The following is a 21,776-nucleotide window of genomic DNA, read 5'->3' as shown; positions in this document are numbered from 1 at the left end:
TGCTGGCAATAGAGCCTCTTTAAAACCACTGCTGGTAGCGGTGGGATTCGAACCCACGCCCCCGGAGAGACAGGAGCCTAAATCCAGCGCCTTGGACCCCTCGGCCACGCTACCTCTTGGAGAAGGGCTCTCTGGTGCGTTTCGGTGTGGGTGCAGCTCCACGGACAGCCTCAGTTGATTTCGAGGATCTCGTCGGCGGGAGAGAAACACCTTTGAGGTCCTGCTGTGCTGAGTCATACTCCTGGAGATCCCAAATCCTACAGAGTTCTATCGTTTAGAAAGTACATCTGACACAACAACCATGGGGTTTGCTTAAACTCGAAAATTAGGTGAGATTCCCAAAGCTCCCACAGAAATCTAAAGGAAGCGCTTCTGACAAACCAATTAACATGTGGGATGTTCTTGCATGCCAAAACCACTTTATTCTCCCAATACTCTGAAGCCCGGGATACACTGCACGATTATTGGCTGTCCCAGACGAAAGATTGCCATCGTGAAACAATCGTCGCGATTTCAGTGATCGTGGCTCTTCATCGGTGGTCCTATGTCGTACAATGAGAGAGGTTCAAAGACGGCCGTTTTCCCGGTCTTTCGTCCAAAGATAGCCTACGATAGTTTTATGACAGTGTCAGAAATTCAGCATGATCAACGCACAGTGTGTTTGCTGCTACGACCTGCGTACTGGTATTTGTTTAACGCGAGCGCATGCTGTTGACGTTTCGCTAACGTGTGACGCAGCCGCCGAAGCTTCCGTGTCATCATCGTACAGTCTACATGCCTGTCGTACCCGGGTTTAAACGATCTATGACGCACAGTGTGATAAGGTAATGATCTTATAGGGGGGCGAAAATCCTGCAGTGTATTCCTGGCTTTACAGTAATCTCTGATACAGTGCCCGACTGCTGCCAATTGAGCCTCTTTAAAAGCGGTCCTGGAAGCGGTGGGATTCGAACCCACGCCCCCGAAGAGACTGGAGCCTTAATCCAGCGCCTTAGACCGCTCGGCCACGCTACCACTTAAAGATCTTGGGTCGGTTGTCCGGAGGACGCATATGCAGGCTGCATCGAGAATCAAGCCAGCTTCATTCAAGTTAACTGAACAATACATTCGCAAGTCACAAGCATATTACAGCAATTTTCCCATTAACTGAGAATAAGAGTCAACCTGATATTTGTTAGTATTCTGAAACAAGAAAGTATTTATAACGTACGCACCCTACAAACGCGACCCCCCGAAGCTGCAGCCTTCTGATTGAGAAACCGTCCACGTGAGACTTCCAAAGCGCGTAGATGGCCTGGCTGACTGCTGGCAATAGAGCCTCTTTAAAACCACTGCTGGCAGCGGTGGGATTCGAACCCACGCCCCCGGAGAGACTGGAGCCTAAATCCAGCGCCTTGGACCGCTCGGCCACGCTACCTCTTGGAGAAGGGCTCTCTGGTGCGTTTCGGTGTGGGTGCAGCTCCACGGACAGCCTCAGTTGATTTCGAGGATCTCGTCGGCGGGAGAGAAACACCTTTGAGGTCCTGCTGTGCTGAGTCATACTCCTGGAGATCCCAAATCCTACAGAGTTCTATCGTTTAGAAAGTACATCTGACACAACAACCATGGGGTTTGCTTAAACTCGAAAATTAGGTGAGATTCCCAAAGCTCCCACAGAAATCTAAAGGAAGCGCTTCTGACAAACCAATTAACATGTGGGATGTTCTTGCATGCCAAAACCACTTTATTCTCCCAATACTCTGAAGCCCGGGATACACTGCACGATTATTGGCTGTCCCAGACGAAAGATTGCCATCGTGAAACAATCGTCGCGATTTCAGTGATCGTGGCTCTTCATCGGTGGTCCTATGTCGTACAATGAGAGAGGTTCAAAGACGGCCGTTTTCCCGGTGTTTTGTCCAAAGATAGCCTACGATAGTTTTCTGACAGTGTCAGAAATTCAGCATGATCAACGCACAGTGTGTTTGCTGCTACGACCTGCGTACTGGTATTTGTTTAACGCGAGCGCATGCTGTTGACGTTTCGCTAACGTGTGACGCAGCCGCCGAAGCTTCCATCTCATCATCGTACAGTCTACATGCCTGTCGTACCCGGGTTTAAACGATCTATGACGCACAGTGTGATAAGGTAATGATCTTATAGGGGGGCGAAAATCCTGCAGTGTATTCCTGGCTTTACAGTAATCTCTGATACAGTGCCCGACTGCTGCCAATTGAGCCTCTTTAAAAGTGCTCCTGGAAGCGGTGGGATTCGAACCCACGCCCCCGAAGAGACTGGAGCCTTAATCCAGCGCCTTAGACCGCTCGGCCACGCTACCACTTAAAGATCTTGGGTCGGTTGTCCGGAGGACGCATATGCAGGCTGCATCGAGAATCAAGCCAGCTTCATTCAAGTTAACTGAACAATACATTCGCAAGTCACAAGCATATTACAGCAATTTTCCCATTAACTGAGAATAAGAGTCAACCTGATATTTGTTAGTATTCTGAAACAAGAAAGTATTTATAACGTACGCACCCTACAAACGCGACCCCCCGAAGCTGCAGCCTTCTGATTGAGAAACGGTCCACGTGAGACTTCCAAAGCGCGTAGATGGCCTGGCTGACTGCTGGCAATAGAGCCTCTTTAAAACCACTGCTGGCAGCGGTGGGATTCGAACCCACGCCCCCGGAGAGACAGGAGCCTAAATCCAGCGCCTTGGACCCCTCGGCCACGCTACCTCTTGGAGAAGGGCTCTCTGGTGCATTTCGGTGTGGGTGCAGCTCCACGGACAGCCTCAGTTGATTTCGAGGATCTCGTCGGCGGGAGAGAAACACCTTTGAGGTCCTGCTGTGCTGAGTCATACTCCTGGAGATCCCAAATCCTACAGAGTTCTATCGTTTAGAAAGTACATCTGACACAACAACCATGGGGTTTGCTTAAACTCGAAAATTAGGTGAGATTCCCAAAGCTCCCACAGAAATCTAAAGGAAGCGCTTCTGACAAACCAATTAACATGTGGGATGTTCTTGCATGCCAAAACCACTTTATTCTCCCAATACTCTGAAGCCCGGGATACACTGCACGATTATTGGCTGTCCCAGACGAAAGATTGCCATCGTGAAACAATCGTCGCGATTTCAGTGATCGTGGCTCTTCATCGGTGGTCCTATGTCGTACAATGAGAGAGGTTCAAAGACGGCCGTTTTCCCGGTCTTTCGTCCAAAGATAGCCTACGATAGTTTTATGACAGTGTCAGAAATTCAGCATGATCAACGCACAGTGTGTTTGCTGCTACGACCTGCGTACTGGTATTTGTTTAACGCGAGCGCATGCTGTTGACGTTTCGCTAACGTGTGACGCAGCCGCCGAAGCTTCCGTGTCATCATCGTACAGTCTACATGCCTGTCGTACCCGGGTTTAAACGATCTATGACGCACAGTGTGATAAGGTAATGATCTTATAGGGGGGCGAAAATCCTGCAGTGTATTCCTGGCTTTACAGTAATCTCTGATACAGTGCCCGACTGCTGCCAATTGAGCCTCTTTAAAAGCGCTCCTGGAAGCGGTGGGATTCGAACCCACGCCCCCGAAGAGACTGGAGCCTTAATCCAGCGCCTTAGACCGCTCGGCCACGCTACCACTTAAAGATCTTGGGTCGGTTGTCCTGAGGACGCATATGCAGGCTGCATCGAGAATCAAGCCAGCTTCATTCAAGTTAACTGAACAATACATTCGCAAGTCACAAGCATATTACAGCAATTTTCCCATTAACTGAGAATAAGAGTCAACCTGATATTTGTTAGTATTCTGAAACAAGAAAGTATTTATAACGTACGCACCCTACAAACGCGACCCCCCGAAGCTGCAGCCTTCTGATTGAGAAACCGTCCACGTGAGACTTCCAAAGCGCGTAGATGGCCTGGCTGACTGCTGGCAATAGAGCCTCTTTAAAACCACTGCTGGCAGCGGTGGGATTCGAACCCACGCCCCCGGAGAGACTGGAGCCTAAATCCAGCGCCTTGGACCGCTCGGCCACGCTACCTCTTGGAGAAGGGCTCTCTGGTGCGTTTCGGTGTGGGTGCAGCTCCACGGACAGCCTCAGTTGATTTCGAGGATCTCGTCGGCGGGAGAGAAACACCTTTGAGGTCCTGCTGTGCTGAGTCATACTCCTGGAGATCCCAAATCCTACAGAGTTCTATCGTTTAGAAAGTACATTTGACACAACAACCATGGGGTTTGCTTAAACTCGAAAATTAGGTGAGATTCCCAAAGCTCCCACAGAAATCTAAAGGAAGCGCTTCTGACAAACCAATTAACATGTGGGATGTTCTTGCATGCCAAAACCACTTTATTCTCCCAATACTCTGAAGCCCGGGATACACTGCACGATTATTGGCTGTCCCAGACAAAAGATTGCCATCGTGAAACAATCGTCGCGATTTCAGTGATCGTGGCTCTTCATCGGTGGTCCTATGTCGTACAATGAGAGAGGTTCAAAGACGGCCGTTTTCCCGGTGTTTTGTCCAAAGATAGCCTACGATAGTTTTCTGACAGTGTCAGAAATTCAGCATGATCAACGCACAGTGTGTTTGCTGCTACGACCTGCGTACTGGTATTTGTTTAACGCGAGCGCATGCTGTTGACGTTTCGCTAACGTGTGACGCAGCCGCCGAAGCTTCCATCTCATCATCGTACAGTCTACATGCCTGTCGTACCCGGGTTTAAACGATCTATGACGCACAGTGTGATAAGGTAATGATCTTATAGGGGGGCGAAAATCCTGCAGTGTATTCCTGGCTTTACAGAAATCTCTGATACAGTGCCCGACTGCTGCCAATTGAGCCTCTTTAAAAGTGCTCCTGGCAGCGGTGGGATTCGAACACACGCCCCCGAAGAGACTGGAGCCTTAATCCAGCGCCTTAGACCGCTCGGCCACGCTACCACTTAATTGGCTTGCGTCGGTTGTCCGGAGCTCGCATATGCAGGCTGCATCGAGAATCAAGCCAGCTTCATTCAAGTTAACTGAACAATACATTCGCAAGTCACAAGCATATTACAGCAATTTTCCCATTAACTGAGAATAAGAGTCAACCTGATATTTGTTAGTATACTGAAACAAGAAAGTATTTATAACGTACGCAGCCTACAAACGCGACCCCCCGAAGCTGCAGCCTTCTGATTGAGAAACGGTCCACGTGAGACTTCCAAAGCGCATGGATGGCCTGGCTGACTGCTGGCAATAGAGCCTCTTTAAAACCACTGCTGGCAGCGGTGGGATTCGAACCCACGCCCCCGGAGAGACTGGAGCCTAAATCCAGCGCCTTGGACCGCTCGGCCACGCTACCTCTTGGAGAAGGGCTCTCTGGTGCGTTTCGGTGTGGGTGCAGCTCCACGGACAGCCTCAGTTGATTTCGAGGATCTCGTCGGCGGGAGAGAAACACCTTTGAGGTCCTGCTGTGCTGAGTCATACTCCTGGAGATCCCAAATCCTACAGAGTTCTATCGTTTAGAAAGTACATCTGACACAACAAATGAAGCCATGGGGTTTGCTTAAACTCGAAAATTAGGTGAGATTCCCAAAGCTCCCACAGAAATCTAAAGGAAGCGCTTCTGACAAACCAATTAACATGTGGGATGTTCTTGCATGCCAAAACCACTTTATTCTCCCAATACTCTGAAGCCCAGGATACACTGCACGATTATTGGCTGTCCCAGACGAAAGATTGCCATCGTGAAACAATCGTCGCGATTTCAGTGATCGTGGCTCTTCATCGGTGGTCCTATGTCGTACAATGAGAGAGGTTCAAAGACGGCCGTTTTCCCGGTCTTTCGTCCAAAGATAGCCTACGATAGTTTTCTGACAGTGTCAGAAATTCAGCATGATCAACGCACAGTGTGTTTGCTGCTACGACCTGCGTACTGGTATTTGTTTAACGCGAGCGCATGCTGTTGACGTTTCGCTAACATGTGACGCAGCCGCCGAAGCTTCCGTGTCATCATCGTACAGTCTACATGCCTGTCGTACCCGGGTTTAAACGATCTATGACGAAAAGTGTGATAAGGTAATGATCTTATAGGAGGGTAAAAATCCTGCAGTGTATTCCTGGCTTTACAGAAATCTCTGATACAGTGCCCGACTGCTGCCAATTGAGCCTCTTTAAAAGTGCTCCTGGCAGCGGTGGGATTCGAACACACGCCCCCGAAGAGACTGGAGCCCTGCCGAAGGATAGTCCAACATAATGTTGAAAAATGTTGAAGCACAGCCAATCAAATCGAAGCGCTTCAACATTTAGAGCCAATCGAGTCGAAGCGCTTCAACATTTGCAGCCAATCACAGAGCGGAAGTTTCAACATTTTCAACATTTGACCAATCAGAGTGAAAGAGAAAGTCTTCGGGTACAATTCCCCTCCTCACCTGTAGGTGGAGTAAGAGTGATGCTCGATGACGTGTTACTGCTCTTCTATTTTTTTTTTTTGAGTTGCCGCTCTTCGCCAGTAGGGGGAGTAGGCTAAAAATGTCAATAAAGTTGCCGAAATTGGCCGAAAGTGTACGGTCTTTGACGAGAGGGATAAGACGACCTAACTGGGAGTGTCAGGGGTCAAAAAAGTTCAGTAGAAGGTTCATGCCCTACGACGAGCATCATTGTCACGGACATCAACATCTTTAAACGGAGGACAAATATTTGTATCTTTTATTACGGACTATAACCGGTAAGAATGCATAACTTAATAGCATAATTAAATCTGAGAGATAATTAGAGTTTAATTTTTAATTAGTATAGTTTTTAACAACTGTTTAGGAGAAGACAATGTCTGCAAAAAAATCGCACAAAGGCATGTCGGACGCTGAATGGATTTCACGTCTAAGAAAGTTTGCCAGAACAGGTGTTTGGCCTTCAGAAGAAGGTAATAGACCAGCTCCTAGACAAAAAAAGTGGCACGAGCTTTATCAAAGGGTAAGTGTGTGTTTTTTGTTATTTTTGCGTAAGAAAACAATGAACAACAAGTGTTTGTTGACTTGCATAATTAAGCATTTACAATAGATCTGGCCATTTACTGTATTTCCATAATAGTAACTAATGAAAGTACATTAGTGTTTGTTGACATGCATAATTAAACAGTAAAAGTAGAACTGTTTGTTTACTGTATTTACATAATAAAGCAAGAGATTAGTAATCTCATTCATTAGTCTCATTACAACATTGTAACGTGATTTAGGATTTACATGGTGTAATTGTTTATATGCATTTATTTGTTTATTTATTTATGATTGAATGTACTACTGACTACTGCTGTACTATAAAAGAAAAGCTACTTGAAACAAAGATTTGAGAAAGTGGGGGTAGGGATGGTTGGGGGTTTCAGTCAAGGTGTGACTTGTGTTTTTCCTTTACATGATCTTTTAAGGGAATCACTCCCTTAAAAGTCACTCCCTTAGTTTTATTCTTAAATTACAAATGCATGTACTGTGTATTGAATTTGCCACAATGTTTATAGATTGAAAAATGCCCGATGCACTCTCGTGGCCAGACAACATTGTTTGGAGGTGTCCTAAAGTGCACATGTGGTTTTCACACTCAAAAGGTAAAATACATTTCAATATGTTGCAAGTAAAAAAAAAACAATGTTTTTCTTTCAAATATTGATTGTATGTAATTTTTGGTTGTCTTTATCAGCCACCTATGTCTACTGGACAGACACCAAGGGTCATGCAACAACAGTCTGCTGCTGCTATTGGATCACCACAGGAGGAGAGTCAGCATCAACCCCAGGTCCAGCCTCAACCTCAGGTCCAGCATCAACCTCAGGTCCAGCATCAACCTCAGGTCCAGCATCAACCTCAAGTCCAGCATCAACCTCAAGTCCAGCATCAACCTCAGGTCCAGCATCAACCTCAGGTCCAGCATCAACCTCAGGTCCAGCCTCAGGTCCAGCATCAACCTCAGGTCCAGCATCAACCTCAGGTCCAGCATCAACCTCAGGTCCAGCATCAACCTCAGGTCCAGCATCAACCTCAGGTCCAGCATCAACCTCAGGTCCAGCCTCAACCTCAGGTCCACCCTCAGCCTCCACCCCAGCGTACTCCATCAAGGATTTCGCCAAGTTTGTCACAGGTAGATTAATTACATTTTTTACAGGACTTGCAATGTTAACTATACATTTAAGTATCAAAGTCTGTATTGATTGGAAATTTGGTAAAGTATAGAAAGTAAAGGCTGAGATGTTTTCACATTTGCCTGCCAACTGACACACACTGTGGCGTCTGCTGATTGGTCAGTTTAAATATTTGTGTCAAGGTATGATTGTTCCCTTGCTTTGCAACCTATATGCCCTATCGTTCCTGCCCTCTAAAAAAGGCAGGGCTTTTTTAACCCATCGCTGTGTAAATATTGTGTAGAACATACCGCTGAGTTAAAAGTTACCCAATGCTGGGTTGTTTTTATTTGTTTATTTGTTTATTTATATGGATCCCAACATTTGATAAATATACACATATAAACATTACATATATATATATATATATATATATATATATATATATATATATATATATATATATATACATACATACATACACATACTCATACCTAAAATCTAGTTTCAATTTAAAACATGACTAGACAATTAATAAGATATGATTTATGATTACATTAATCAAGACATATAAAAACCTACATCAACACATAACACCGTAGACTACTTTTAAATGACAGCTTAGGTGACAAACCTTAATGGGAATGGTATTCCAGATGAGAATAGCTCTATACAGGACAGTTTTCTTCAAAAAATTAGTTTTTGGGTGGGGGGGTCACTATATGACCATTATTTGCTTTTCTGGTGTTATGATTATGAACAGCGTTACAGTATTTGATTAAACAGAGAAATAGGCATTTTCATTGTCAATGTGTTATAGATCATGGTGTTTAAAGTAACTGTTATTCTTTGGTTTAAAGTGAGCCATGAAAGTGTAGGCAAGGCAAGGCAAATTTATTTGTATAGCACATTTCATACACAGAGGTCATTCAAAGTGCTTAACATAGAAATGAGAAAACAATGCACGCATTTTAACACACGATAAAATCACAATAAAAACAAAGATACATGAGAATTTAAAATCAATTAAAGAAAATAAATGTGATTTTAATAAAAACAGTTTAAAATGTTAAAAAGAATAAAACAGGAGTAAAAGTGACTTGAGTTAAAAGTGCAGTCAGTGTGAAGCAGCACAGGGCTCATTCAGTAAATGAAGAGTTAAACAGATGTGTTTTCATCTAGATTTAAAAGTGTTTAATGTTGAAGCACATCTGATCTCTTCTGGAAGCTGATTCCAGCTACAGGTGGCATAATATCTAAATGCTGATGCACCTTGTTTTGAGTTAACCCTTGGTATTTCTAACTGACCGGATCCTAATGATCTGAGTAATCTGTTAGGTTTATATTCAGTTAGCACATCTGTCATGTATTTGGGTCCTAAGCCATGAAGTGATTTATAAACGAATAGCAATACTTTAAAATCTATTCTAAATGTAACAGGAAGCCAGTGTAAGGACCTGAGGACTGGAGTAATGTGCTCAGATTTTTTGGTTCTGATCAGAATTCTGGCAGCAGTGTTTTGTATGAGCTGTAGCTGTCTAATGGTTTTTTTTGGGATACCAGTAAGGAGTCCATTGCAGTAATCCACCCTGCTTGTGATGAAAGCATGAACAAGTTTCTCTAAATGTGGTCAATACATGTTGCTGTTGTAATGCCCACCTTGTTGCTTAAGATTCTAGTTGGCACTTTAACTATTTGATGTTAATTGCAGACACTTAAATAGGAAATTACTTTCTTTTTCTTTGTGCATCTGTCATCATTCCAATCAATGTTTATATCTCCAAGCAAGTAAAGTTCACACTTAACATCAGAGACATTATCAAGCATTTCACCTAAGCATGTTAGATAGTCCATGTGTGCACCAGGAGGTCTATAACAGCATCTCACAAGCACTGGTCTCATATAAGGTACATGGACGTCTACCCATATAGCTTCAATGTCAACGCGTATGAAATTTTGTTTTAACTTACAAGGAATGTTGCTTTGCACAAAGATGGCCACACCACCATCAAATTTATTTTAACACGTGGTTTGGTAACAACAGCCCAGCATTATGTAATGTGTAACCAATGGTGTTCTGCCCAATATTTATCCAGTAAAATAACCCAGCATTTTTACAGTGTGTTCTTGGATTCTCCTCTTCCTCTCTACTTTGGCTCTGCTGTTGTAGGGTAAAGACCATTAAACTACACAGCAAAGTGCCTTATGGTTTTTCACTTTATTTTGGTCTTCTTTATTTTGGCAGTTAAAGCTACTTTTTCTGTCATGTATGCAAAATTGACTTAAGTAGTAAATATGTTAATACTTTATCTGCATTTATCATGCAGCCATTTCAGGTGTAATTAAAAGTAATTTTATTTTTTCCCCACTGTGCTAACACATTTTTATTGAAATTGTTTTGCCCTATTTCAGTTTACCAAGTCAAGATTTAGCGGGTCTCATATTGCTGCAGCGAAGCCCAACCTAAAGATGGCTAGAAGACCATCTCAGGCTACTGACCAACCTAGCTCAACAGCAGTGTCCAGTCCTCCTATACCAAGCACCACTGTATGTATAGGCCACATTGCATTTGCATACTTCTTTTCTCCGTTTATTATTCCAGAAAACCATAATATAATGAAGTAAGAACAATACTATACATTACTATACAGTGCTTTATTTTAAATAGATTTACTATCACAAATTTGGTGTGGTCAGCAATATTTATTTTTTAAGAAATTGACACTCTTATTCAGCAATGCATTGCATGCACATTACATTTTTCAAAAACAACAATTGTTTCATTTTAAAATATAAAAAATTGTAACCCTAAAGGGTGTTTCAAGTGTAATATTTCTGTAAAGGCTAGGGACAGAAAAATTGACATTTCCGAAGAATGACCCAAAACTGAACACATACTACTGAACAGTGGTGTATTGTTACATCTAGGATGACATTAAATGATTGAACAGTTATATTTGATGTCTTTCTACTGTTGTAAAATATATTGCATTGCATGTTTGTACAGACACAAGACCCTGGAGTTCCAGTCTCCGTCCCCAGATCAACTGCCGATGTTACCAGTCCCACATCATCATGCAGCGTTGTCTCCGTAAGTAGTTTAATATTCTACAGGTCCAGTGGGCTTATTATGTTTGTATATTAACTGTCACACACAATGGGGCCAGCCAACTGACACGTTTGTAACAATTTTAAATTCTGCCACAAATGTATACATTTGTCAGTATAATAGATAAAGGCTCACATGCCCAGAAATGATACATTTTATTATTTTTATATAATTTCCTTTTTAATGACTAATTTAAAGTTACCAGTTTGTACACTGTAAAAAGTTTCATGGGCTTTTCAACATTTGAGATATCAAATACACTGGACAAATGTTTACATAAGGCTTTCAACACAGAATAATAACAGAATTTCTAAAAAAAGATCCAAAGTTTACCCCTGATTCACTGTACAATGTTATTTAGTTTTTATGTGTTGTGATAGTTTACATATTATAGTTTACATATACCTGCCTTTTCATTGTATGGTGTTGATGTCATTAGCATCGCTGCATGTTTTAATTTATTGAAGTAGTTGTGTATGAGTTTCTTAATTGTTCACAATGTAAGAATATTAATCTTAACATCATACAGTCACTGGTGAAAAGGAGTCAAATATGCATAAAATGCTGAATTGCAAAGATTCTTGTCAGAGTCATGTATCCAGTTTTTCCTTATTTTATGTTATTTGATTTAATCCTGTTTATTATCTTGTTAATTAGCTCCGCCTCTGTTCTCATTATTTTCAATCGTCCTCACCTGTGTCTTGTTTAATTTGATTATCTGTCCTGTGTATTTATAGTCTGTCTGTGATTCAATTCCTTTTCTCATCTTAGTTGGTGTTAAATGTTGTTTTAGTGTGTTGTGTGCATCTGCTTGTCTGGTCATTGCTAATTTTGTAATTAAAGTTTTTCCTTTATCCTCCTGTATACACAACTCTTGTAATTCTGCAGAAACTCGATGAATTAAATAGATAGACACGGTAAACTAAGTTTTAATGACTACAGCTGAAAAATACTTTTTAGTGTGAAAATAATCCGTTATTTAGATGAGCATTTTATTTAAGGGTCATCTTGGATAAAGCGTTATTTAACAAAGGTTACTTAAGGGACTAAATGTTTTGTCTCTTTTTCCTCACAGAGTGCTCCTACCGCGCTGTTACAAGCACCAAGTGTACTACCGCTTCCTCGTTTGTGGTCGGAGACCTTGCCACCAGAGGATCACAGGTGGATTGCAAGCCGGCTTTTTAAAATGGGGTCCAGGGGAAAGCCGGAACTCCGTGACAACCTTCAGCTCTGGTATCACCCACCACAGCCTGCACTGACATACAATCAGGCTCCTGCTCCTGACAGATTTTTTTGTCATGCCCTTTTGCTGTGGATGCCGTATAAGCTGTGGAAGGTCAAGGTTCTCTGTCCCAATCCTGCCTGTGGACAGCATCAACTGACAGGAGGCGGTCTGCATAAAAGGGCACGGCAAGTTCATGACATTGACAGGATGTACAACATGGTCACAGAAACCCTCATCTGTAAGAAGTGTAAAGCTTCTCATGTGTCCTGGAGTCAGACTGTCCTGCAACAGCTGGATCTGGGTCATCGCTCTGAGTTTCGGGTCATCCTCACGCAGAAGTGAGTACACTTTAATTTCCTCAAGTTGTTAGCCCATCATCCCATATTTGCAGACACTTTAAATATTTTTATGTGGTGTAAATAATGTATCTGTGGATTTTGCTTTTTTTTAGGTATGCCTGTGATCTGAGAGTCATTAGACTCTTGCGTGAACGTGGCCTAGGCAACAGCCCCACGCGTGTTATTAAACAGCTGCGTGAGAACCACAGCGAGGAGTGGCTCCAGCGTCTGGCCCGGTACACCACCCAGTGCATGGACTTCATCAACCGCCCTGGGGTGTTGCCAATGCAGTTCCAGGAACCTCCTGAGCCTACAGTGTTGCCGAGCGTCAAGTGGCTTCTCACTGTGTACAGCCAAGACATCCTGACAAGGCTGGATGAAATCCATGCCAGGATAACATCCACACATGGCACAGTGTTGAAAATGGATTCCACTAAAAAGGTTAGCAGTTAAATTCTATGTATGCCATTGTCTGTTTTATCGCAAAAAGATGCTTTATTTGTAATTTGCATGGTTGGTTTCATTACATTTGTAAAGCATGTTTCATATGTCTTTTGCAGATCACCAAGAAGCTGGCTGGTACAGCGAGGGGAACAGGAAAATGGCTCACTTCTGTTGGCAATGAGTTTGGTCAGGTGCTCATGAGTGTGTTGACAGCCCAGGAAGGAGCAGGACTGGACATGATGATAGATGGTCTGGTGAAAAGATACCAGCAGGCTGGTGTGGATCCACCTGCTGTGTTGTATGTTGACTGTGGGTGCTGCACTGAGGTGGGGGAAACCAAGCTGAAAACCAGGTTCAGAGGATGGCCAGATCTCTTAATAAGGCTGGACATCTGGCATTTCATGCGCAGGATTGCTGTGGGCTGTACAACTGATGCCCATCAGCTTTATCCTATATTCATGGCACGACTGTCTGCATGCATCTTTGAATGGGATGCTGCTGATGTTGCTGTGCTACGCAGAGCCAAGAAAGCGCTGCTGGTGTCCCAGGGTTGGCCTGTGCTGACAGATGAAGTTGTCAGTAAACATCTTTCCAAACAGGAGCTGGCTCTGCATTGTCGGAGGAGGACCCGTGGAGAGGAGACTACCATTCTTCTCCTTGAGCGGCTGCTAACAGAGCTCATGACCAGCAATGGCAGTGACTCTATGGGTGTTCCTCTTCTGGACAGAGAAAGGATGGAGCACATCTGGACTGTCCAGAAGAAGCATGTCAAATGCATCCAGGACCCACCCGGTGTAGCCCTCTATACTGAGACTGGGACCTTAACCAAGGGAGGTGTGCTTCTGAAGACATACCGATGTGCCAGAGGATCCACATCTCTAGAGTCCTTTCATTTACATTTAAACCGTTTTATCCCAGGTATGTGTCTGTGACAAATACTTTGCATTTGTAAAAACAAACCATCACATGCCTTTGTGTGTTTCTTTAATACCATCTAAACACTATTGTCTCTTTACAGGTACCAGTGCCAACAGTCTTAACTTTCAGATTTATCTGCTGGAGGGACTAAACCGGTGGAATCAGGACCGGGAGGCTGCTTCCTTGTTATCAGGACCATCAGCTTTGTGCAGCTACACGGGAGAACTTGTTTACTGCGTAAACAGGAATTATGAAAAGCTGTTTGGCAAGAAAGTGGTCCCCACATTTCATCCACCTGCATGTTACACTGGTAAGAGAATTTGTTTTTGTTAATAAACCTGCAGTTTGTGAGTCTTATTTTTTTATATAATTAACTCTCTCATTTGTATTTAATTCCCTTTTATTTGTTTATTTAGGTGAACTTATTGGAGTGCAGTATTTATTCCAGCAGACTGGTCGGGCACTGCAGGACATGAACCCAGACTCTGAGCAGACGGCAGAGCTTATAGAGGAACTTGATGTGGAGGAGAGGGAGGAAGATGAAGGGTTCTTTGACATCAATGAGGATCACACAATAAGAGATCCAGAGGCTGTTCTGTCACCGCCCTCCACCATGACAACGAGTCCCTCTACCTTGGTTGCAAGCAGTGCCACATCTATCCAGGCCTCCATATGTACTTCACCGGTTCTTCTGACACGTGACCCCTCACAGTCTCCAACTGCTCTCTCACCTGTTCACGTGGAGCCTGGAGATACAGGTCAGGATGATGATGATGAAACGGTAAGTGTCACTTGTATGCGTTTCAATTTAACTTGAATATTTCAAACGGTGTTTGCGAATATCTGCTTCAGTGCATTTCAGATATTTTGAACTTAAGAGTAATTAGTTAATTAACAGAAAATGTGAATATCAAACAAAATATTTAGTGTAATTTGTTTTTAATAGGCTGTTGACTCCCAGAACGTGCCAGGATTCCAGCATGTGGACAGGCTGTCAGAATATCTGGTCGAGCTTCGGAAACGCACAGCCCTCAGCCTGACTAACCAGGAAGCGGAAACAATAATTGGACTTTGGCAAAACCTGGATGCCTTTGACAAGCGGCGGGTGGTGTATCGACCTCGATTTAAGAAGAGACTGCTGACTGGACGCTTCAGAACACCAAAGACGCCCACTCGCACCCCTGGAGTAGAGAGCACCACCAGATGCGTGCTGGGTGCAAGCAGCGCACCTGCTCAGTGGCCTGACTGTTGCCGTCTGGTGGAAACCATTTTCATCAGGCTATGCGTAATCCACCTTGCCCCCAAAAGAAAAGGCGGGAAAACTTATTCAAGATGGTCTTTGATCCTAGAAGACTATCGCAAGATAAGGCAGCTTGTGTTTGGCAATGGCTTGGTGATGAACGAAACTTCATTGCAGCTGGTGGAGGTTAACCAGAACACCCTGATTGACTGGTACAACGAAAGAAAGATAGACCAGCAAGTGACACTGATAGTTCGAGGCCTTGATTTGCCTCATCCCATCCCTGAAGCTCAGGAGCCTCTTCAGGATGCCAAACGGCTACGAACTGAGCTGCAGCAACCAATGCAGCTGCACCAGTACAAGCTACCAGATAGCACAGCAGGACAGGCAAAGCAAAGAGTGATATCTATTAGGCAGCCCCCTCTCAGACCCAAAACACCAGCAGCACCTGGAGCATCACTGCAAATAGTGTCAACAGGTTTCCAAAGTGTGCCGTTGCTCCAGTTTGTGCCAATGGTGCAGGGAATGCCAATGGTGCAGGGCATGCCGGTAGTTCATGGTGTGCAAATGGTGCAGGGCATGCCAGTTTTACAGCCAGCAGTTGTCCAAGGCACCACCTCACAGCCAGCTCCACCAGGTCCTAGTCAAGGAGCTATGCCCAAGAGACCCTACAAGCGAACAGTAGAGGCGAACACTTGCAAGAAGTGTGGCCAATTTAAGACTGCTGAAACTGGGCATAGCCAATACAGGGGCAAGGTGTACTGTCCCCAGAGTGAGACTGTGTCCAAAGAAGTGTGGTTGGAGAACATGCGTAGAATCTCCAACTAATGTATGCAGTTTTATGTTGGTAAAGTTGACCGTTCTTAATTTTTGATTGTTACTGTACTTTTAGTTGGTTTTAAAAGTGTTTTTAATATTGTATTTAACTTTTTGTTTGTGTTCTCTTATTTACAATTTAATATTCATTACTGTTCTTTTAACATTTGTAAACGCACTTTAAACATTGTCAAGTGATGACTTTGACTTGGTCGGCATGCAATACTTGGCACACAATATAACACTTGCTTGTACAAAGGATTATTGGTGTATCTGATTGTTCTCACAACATAACAATTACCATAGAAATGTCTATTTAAAGTATTTATTTAGAATTTATTTAGTGTGTGTGTGGTTTTTTTTTTTTTTTTTTTTTTATATTCATTTCAAGTTTCTTCTCACTTTTGTAAATAAAAACACATTGTGGTTGTACTTTTGATTTTGTGTCATTACTCTTAGTAAAGGCAATACTCCGTAAGTTGCAATAATTTGTATATAAAATGAATAACAGTGCTTTTATACTTGTAACAAACATTACTACTAACAATTATGGTTACATCTGAATCTGAAAGTGTCTGGTTTAAATATATATATATATTAACAAAATACGGAATCAGTATAACATATCAACAATTCATACTACAACAGAATAATAATTACAGATACTACCACTAAATAATAACAACAGAATTGGCACGGTGCATAAATTTTATTTATTCAAATACCATAAAGAAAATTAGTACATGTGTATTCCATAAACAACTAACAATTATGGTTACAGTTACATCTGAATCTGCAAGTGTCTGGCTTGGTGTATATATTTATTTAACAAAATACTGAATTAGTATAACATATCAACAACAATTTATACTACAACAGAATATTACAAATACTACCACTAAATGATAACAGAATTGGCACGGTGCATAAATACATTTTATTTATTCAAATACCATAACGAAATTAATACATGTGTATTCCATAAACAACGCAACTGCATGCGTTCAAGAATTTGATAAAAATAAAATCACAAAATATTACAGAAAAGTGCCTTTGGCTGGATTCGAACCGAGTCTTTGGCGCGTACCTGCAATAGGAAACAATGTATTTAAAATGGGTCATTTCCGTCGCGTAAACTGTATAAACAATCAGACAGAAGAAAGATCTGTCACCAAACATCCGATTTCTCCTCTCTTCCTTCTCGTTTTCTCTTTCGCTTTTTCCCTTTCTCTTTTTCTTTCTTCCCCCTTTCCCCCCTTCTTCCCCGTCTTTGTTGGACTATTGTTCCCCAGCTTGGGCGCAGCGCCTTAGACCGCTCGGCCACGCTACCACTTAAAGAGCCTGCGTCGGTTGTCCGGAGGACGCATATGCAGGCTGCATCGAGAATCAAGCCAGCTTCATTCAAGTTAACTGAACAATACATTCGCAAGTCACAAGCATATTACAGCAATTTTCCCATTAACTGAGAATAAGAGTCAACCTGATATTTGTTAGTATTCTGAAACAAGAAAGTATTTATAACGTACGCAGCCTACAAACGCGACCCCCCGAAGCTGCAGCCTTCTGATTGAGAAACGGTCCACGTGAGACTTCCAAAGCGCGTAGATGGCCTGGCTGACTGCTGGCAATAGAGCCTCTTTAAAACCACTGCTGGCAGCGGTGGGATTCGAACCCACGCCCCCGGAGAGACTGGAGCCTAAATCCAGCGCCTTGGACCGCTCGGCCACGCTACCTCTTGGAGAAGGGCTCTCTGGTGCGTTTCGGTGTGGGTGCAGCTCCACGGACAGCCTCAGTTGATTTCGAGGATCTCGTCGGCGGGAGAGAAACACCTTTGAGGTCCTGCTGTGCTGAGTCATACTCCTGGAGATCCCAAATCCTACAGAGTTCTATCGTTTAGAAAGTACATCTGACACAACAAATGAAGCCATGGGGTTTGCTTAAACTCGAAAATTAGGTGAGATTCCCAAAGCTCCCACAGAAATCTAAAGGAAGCGCTTCTGACAAACCAATTAACATGTGGGATGTCCTTGCATGCCAAAACCACTTTATTCTCCCAATACTCTGAAGCCCGGGATACACTGCACGATTATTGGCTGTCCCAGACGAAAAATTGCCATCGTGAAACAATCGTCGCGATTTCAGTGATCGTGGCTCTTCATCGGTGGTCCTATGTCGGTCAATGAGAGAGGTTCAAAGACGGCCGTTTTTCCGGTCTTTCGTCCAAAGATAGCCTACGATAGTTTTCTGACAGTGTCAGAAATTCAGCATGATCAACGCACAGTGTGTTTGCTGCTACGACCTGCGTACTGGTATTTGTTTAACGCGAGCGCATGCTGTTGACGTTTCGCTAACGTGTGACGCAGCCGCCGAAGCTTCCGTGTCATCATCGTACAGTCTACATGCCTGTCGTACCCGGGTTTAAACGATCTATGACGCACAGTGTGATAAGGTAATGATCTTATAGGAGGGTAAAAATCCTGCAGTGTATTCCTGGCTTTACAGAAATCTCTGATACAGTGCCCGACTGCTGCCAATTGAGCCTCTTTAAAAGTGCTCCTGGCAGCGGTGGGATTCGAACACACGCCCCCGAAGAGACTGGAGCCTTAATCCAGCACCTTAGACCGCTCGGCCACGCTACCACTTAATTGGCTTGCGTCGGTTGTCCGGAGCTCGCATATGCAGGCTGCATCGAGAATCAAGCCAGCTTCATTCAAGTTAACTGAACAATACATTCGCAAGTCACAAGCATATTACAGCAATTTTCCCATTAACTGAGAATAAGAGTCAACCTGATATTTGTTAGTATTCTGAAACAAGAAAGTATTTATAACGTACGCAGCCTACAAACGCGACCCCCCGAAGCTGCAGCCTTCTGATTGAGAAACGGTCCACGTGAGACTTCCAAAGCGCGTAGATGGCCTGGCTGACTGCTGGCAATAGAGCCTCTTTAAAACCACTGCTTGCAGCGGTGGGATTCGAACCCACGCCCCCGGAGAGACTGGAGCCTAAATCCAGCGCCTTGGACCGCTCGGCCACGCTACCTCTTGGAGAAGGGCTCTCTGGTGCGTTTCGGTGTGGGTGCAGCTCCACGGACAGCCTCAGTTGATTTCGAGGATCTCGTCGGCGGGAGAGAAACACCTTTGAGGTCCTGCTGTGCTGAGTCATACTCCTGGAGATCCCAAATCCTACAGAGTTCTATCGTTTAGAAAGTACATCTGACACAACAAATGAAGCCATGGGGTTTGCTTAAACTCGAAAATTAGTTGAGATTCCCAAAGCTCCCACAGAAATCTAAAGGAAGCGCTTCTGACAAACCAATTAACATGTGGGATGTTCTTGCATGCCAAAACCACTTTATTCTCCCAATACTCTGAAGCCCGGGATACACTGCACGATTATTGGCTGTCCCAGACGAAAGATTGCCATCGTGAAACAATCGTCGCGATTTCAGTGATCGTGGCTCTTCATCGGTGGTCCTATGTCGTACAATGAGAGAGGTTCAAAGACGGCCGTTTTCCCGGTCGTTCGTCCAAAGATAGCCTACGATAGTTTTCTGACAGTGTCAGAAATTCAGCATGATCAACGCACAGTGTGTTTGCTGCTACGACCTGCGTACTGGTATTTGTTTAACGCGAGCGCATGCTGTTGACGTTTCGCTAACGTGTGACGCAGCCGCCGAAGCTTCCGTGTCATCATCGTACAGTCTACATGCCTGTCGTACCCGGGTTTAAACGATCTATGAAGCACAGTGTGATAAGGTAATGATCTTATAGGAGGGCGAAAATCCTGCAGTGTATTCCTGGCTTTACAGAAATCTCTGATACAGTGCCCGACTGCTGCCAATTGAGCCTCTTTAAAAGTGCTCCTGGCAGCAGTGGGATTCGAACCCACGCCCCCGAAGAGACTGGAGCCTTAATCCAGCGCCTTAGACCGCTCGGCCACACTACCACTTGAAGGGCTTGAATCGGTTGTCCGGAGGTCGCATATGCAGGCTGCATTGAGAATCAAGCCAGCTTCATTCAAGTTAACTGAACAATACATTCGCAAGTCACAAGCATATTACAGCAATTTTCCCATTAACTGAGAATAAGAGTCAACCTGATATTTGTTAGTATTCTGAAACAAGAAAGTATTTATAACGTACGCAGCCTACAAACGCGACCCCCCGAAGCTGCAGCCTTCTGATTGAGAAACGGTCCACGTGAGACACTCGGCCACGCTACCTCTTGGAGAAGGGCTCTCTGGTGCGTTTCGGTGTGGGTGCAGCTCCACGGACAGCCTCAGTTGATTTCGAGGATCTCGTCGGTGGGAGAGAAACACCTTTGAGGTCCTGCTGTGCTGAGTCATACTCATGGAGATCCCAAATCCTACAGAGTTCTATCGTTTAGAAAGTACATCTGACACAACAAATGAAGCCATGGGGTTTGCTTAAACTCGAAAATTAGGTGAGATTCCCAAAGCTCCCACAGAAATCTAAAGGAAGCGCTTCTGACAAACCAATTAACATGTGGGATGTTCTTGCATGCCAAAATCACTTTATTCTCCCAATACTCTGAAGCCCGGGATACACTGCACGATTATTGGCTGTCCCAGACGAAAGATTGCCATCGTGAAACAATCGTCGCGATTTCAGTGATCGTGGCTCTTCATCGGTGGTCCTATGTCGTACAATGAGAGAGGTTCAAAGACGGCCGTTTTCCCGGTCGTTCGTCCAAAGATAGCCTACGATAGTTTTCTGACAGTGTCAGAAATTCAGCATGATCAACGCACAGTGTGTTTGCTGCTACGACCTGCGTACTGGTATTTGTTTAACGCGAGCGCATGCTGTTGACGTTTCGCTAACGTGTGACGCAGCCGCCGAAGCTTCCGTGTCATCATCGTACAGTCTACATGCCTGTCGTACCCGGGTTTAAACGATCTATGACGCACAGTGTGATAAGGTAATGATCTTATAGGAGGGCAAAATTCCTGCAGTGTATTCCTGGCTTTACAGAAATCTCTGATACAGTGCCCGACTGCTGCCAATTGAGCCTCTTTAAAAGTGCTCCTGGCAGCGGTGGGATTTGAACCCACGCCCCCGAAGAGACTGGAGCCTTAATCCAGCGCCTTGGACCGCTCAGCCACGCTACCTCTTGGAGAAGGGCTCTCTGGTGCGTTTCGGTGTGGGTGCAGCTCCACGGACAGCCTCAGTTGATTTCGAGGATCTCGTCGGCGGGAGAGAAACACCTTTGAGGTCCTGCTGTGCTGAGTCATACTCCTGGAGATCCCAAATCCTACAGAGTTCTATCGTTTAGAAAGTACATCTGACACAACAAATGAAGCCATGGGGTTTGCTTAAACTCGAAAATTAGGTGAGATTCCCAAAGCTCCCACAGAAATCTAAAGGAAGCGCTTCTGACAAACCAATTAACATGTGGGATGTTCTTGCATGCCAAAACCACTTTATTCTCCCAATACTCTGAAGCCCGGGATACACTGCACGATTATTGGCTGTCCCAGACGAAAGATTGCCATCGTGAAACAATCGTCGCGATTTCAGTGATCGTGGCTCTTCACCGGTGGTCCTATGTCATACAATGAGAGATGTTCAAAGACGGCCGTTTTTCCGGTCT

General features: G+C 44.1%; 1 protein-coding gene and 12 non-coding genes across 13 annotated transcripts; 1 reads left to right on the top strand and 12 right to left on the bottom strand.

Annotated features, from left to right (window-relative positions):
* Window positions 1–32: 32 nt before the first annotated feature.
* Window positions 33–114, bottom strand: trnal-uag (transfer RNA leucine (anticodon UAG)). Its single transcript has one exon. It is a non-coding gene; the product is annotated as a tRNA-Leu (tRNA).
* Window positions 115–932: 818 nt separating this feature from the next.
* trnal-aag (transfer RNA leucine (anticodon AAG)) lies at window positions 933–1,014 on the bottom strand. Its single transcript has one exon. It is a non-coding gene; the product is annotated as a tRNA-Leu (tRNA).
* A 321-nt stretch (window positions 1,015–1,335) lies between these two features.
* On the bottom strand, window positions 1,336–1,417 carry trnal-uag (transfer RNA leucine (anticodon UAG)). The gene has a single exon. It is a non-coding gene; the product is annotated as a tRNA-Leu (tRNA).
* Window positions 1,418–2,235: 818 nt separating this feature from the next.
* Window positions 2,236–2,317, bottom strand: trnal-aag (transfer RNA leucine (anticodon AAG)). The gene has a single exon. It is a non-coding gene; the product is annotated as a tRNA-Leu (tRNA).
* Window positions 2,318–2,638: 321 nt separating this feature from the next.
* trnal-uag (transfer RNA leucine (anticodon UAG)) lies at window positions 2,639–2,720 on the bottom strand. Its single transcript has one exon. It is a non-coding gene; the product is annotated as a tRNA-Leu (tRNA).
* An 818-nt stretch (window positions 2,721–3,538) lies between these two features.
* trnal-aag (transfer RNA leucine (anticodon AAG)) lies at window positions 3,539–3,620 on the bottom strand. The gene has a single exon. It is a non-coding gene; the product is annotated as a tRNA-Leu (tRNA).
* Window positions 3,621–3,941: 321 nt separating this feature from the next.
* trnal-uag (transfer RNA leucine (anticodon UAG)) lies at window positions 3,942–4,023 on the bottom strand. Its single transcript has one exon. It is a non-coding gene; the product is annotated as a tRNA-Leu (tRNA).
* Window positions 4,024–5,244: 1,221 nt separating this feature from the next.
* trnal-uag (transfer RNA leucine (anticodon UAG)) lies at window positions 5,245–5,326 on the bottom strand. The gene has a single exon. It is a non-coding gene; the product is annotated as a tRNA-Leu (tRNA).
* Window positions 5,327–6,816: 1,490 nt separating this feature from the next.
* Window positions 6,817–16,507, top strand: LOC135739263 (uncharacterized). Its single transcript, XM_073814730.1, has 11 exons — window positions 6,817–6,936; window positions 7,478–7,564; window positions 7,657–8,094; window positions 10,487–10,621; window positions 11,082–11,165; window positions 12,259–12,746; window positions 12,860–13,187; window positions 13,307–14,108; window positions 14,209–14,418; window positions 14,525–14,889; window positions 15,055–16,507. The coding sequence occupies exons 1-11, from the start codon at window positions 6,817–6,819 to the stop codon at window positions 16,174–16,176; spliced, it is 4,179 nt and encodes a 1,392-aa protein (XP_073670831.1). The 3' UTR covers window positions 16,177–16,507.
* Window positions 16,508–17,815: 1,308 nt separating this feature from the next.
* On the bottom strand, window positions 17,816–17,897 carry trnal-uag (transfer RNA leucine (anticodon UAG)). The gene has a single exon. It is a non-coding gene; the product is annotated as a tRNA-Leu (tRNA).
* Window positions 17,898–19,124: 1,227 nt separating this feature from the next.
* On the bottom strand, window positions 19,125–19,206 carry trnal-uag (transfer RNA leucine (anticodon UAG)). The gene has a single exon. It is a non-coding gene; the product is annotated as a tRNA-Leu (tRNA).
* An 824-nt stretch (window positions 19,207–20,030) lies between these two features.
* Window positions 20,031–20,112, bottom strand: trnal-aag (transfer RNA leucine (anticodon AAG)). Its single transcript has one exon. It is a non-coding gene; the product is annotated as a tRNA-Leu (tRNA).
* Window positions 20,113–21,212: 1,100 nt separating this feature from the next.
* Window positions 21,213–21,294, bottom strand: trnal-aag (transfer RNA leucine (anticodon AAG)). Its single transcript has one exon. It is a non-coding gene; the product is annotated as a tRNA-Leu (tRNA).
* Between the last annotated feature and the right edge of the window lie 482 nt (window positions 21,295–21,776).

The sequence above is a fragment of the Paramisgurnus dabryanus genome, chromosome 1 (assembly GCF_030506205.2).
Source record: "Paramisgurnus dabryanus chromosome 1, PD_genome_1.1, whole genome shotgun sequence".
NCBI lineage: Eukaryota > Metazoa > Chordata > Actinopteri > Cypriniformes > Cobitidae > Paramisgurnus > Paramisgurnus dabryanus.
This window is presented reverse-complemented; position numbering and strand designations above follow the sequence as displayed.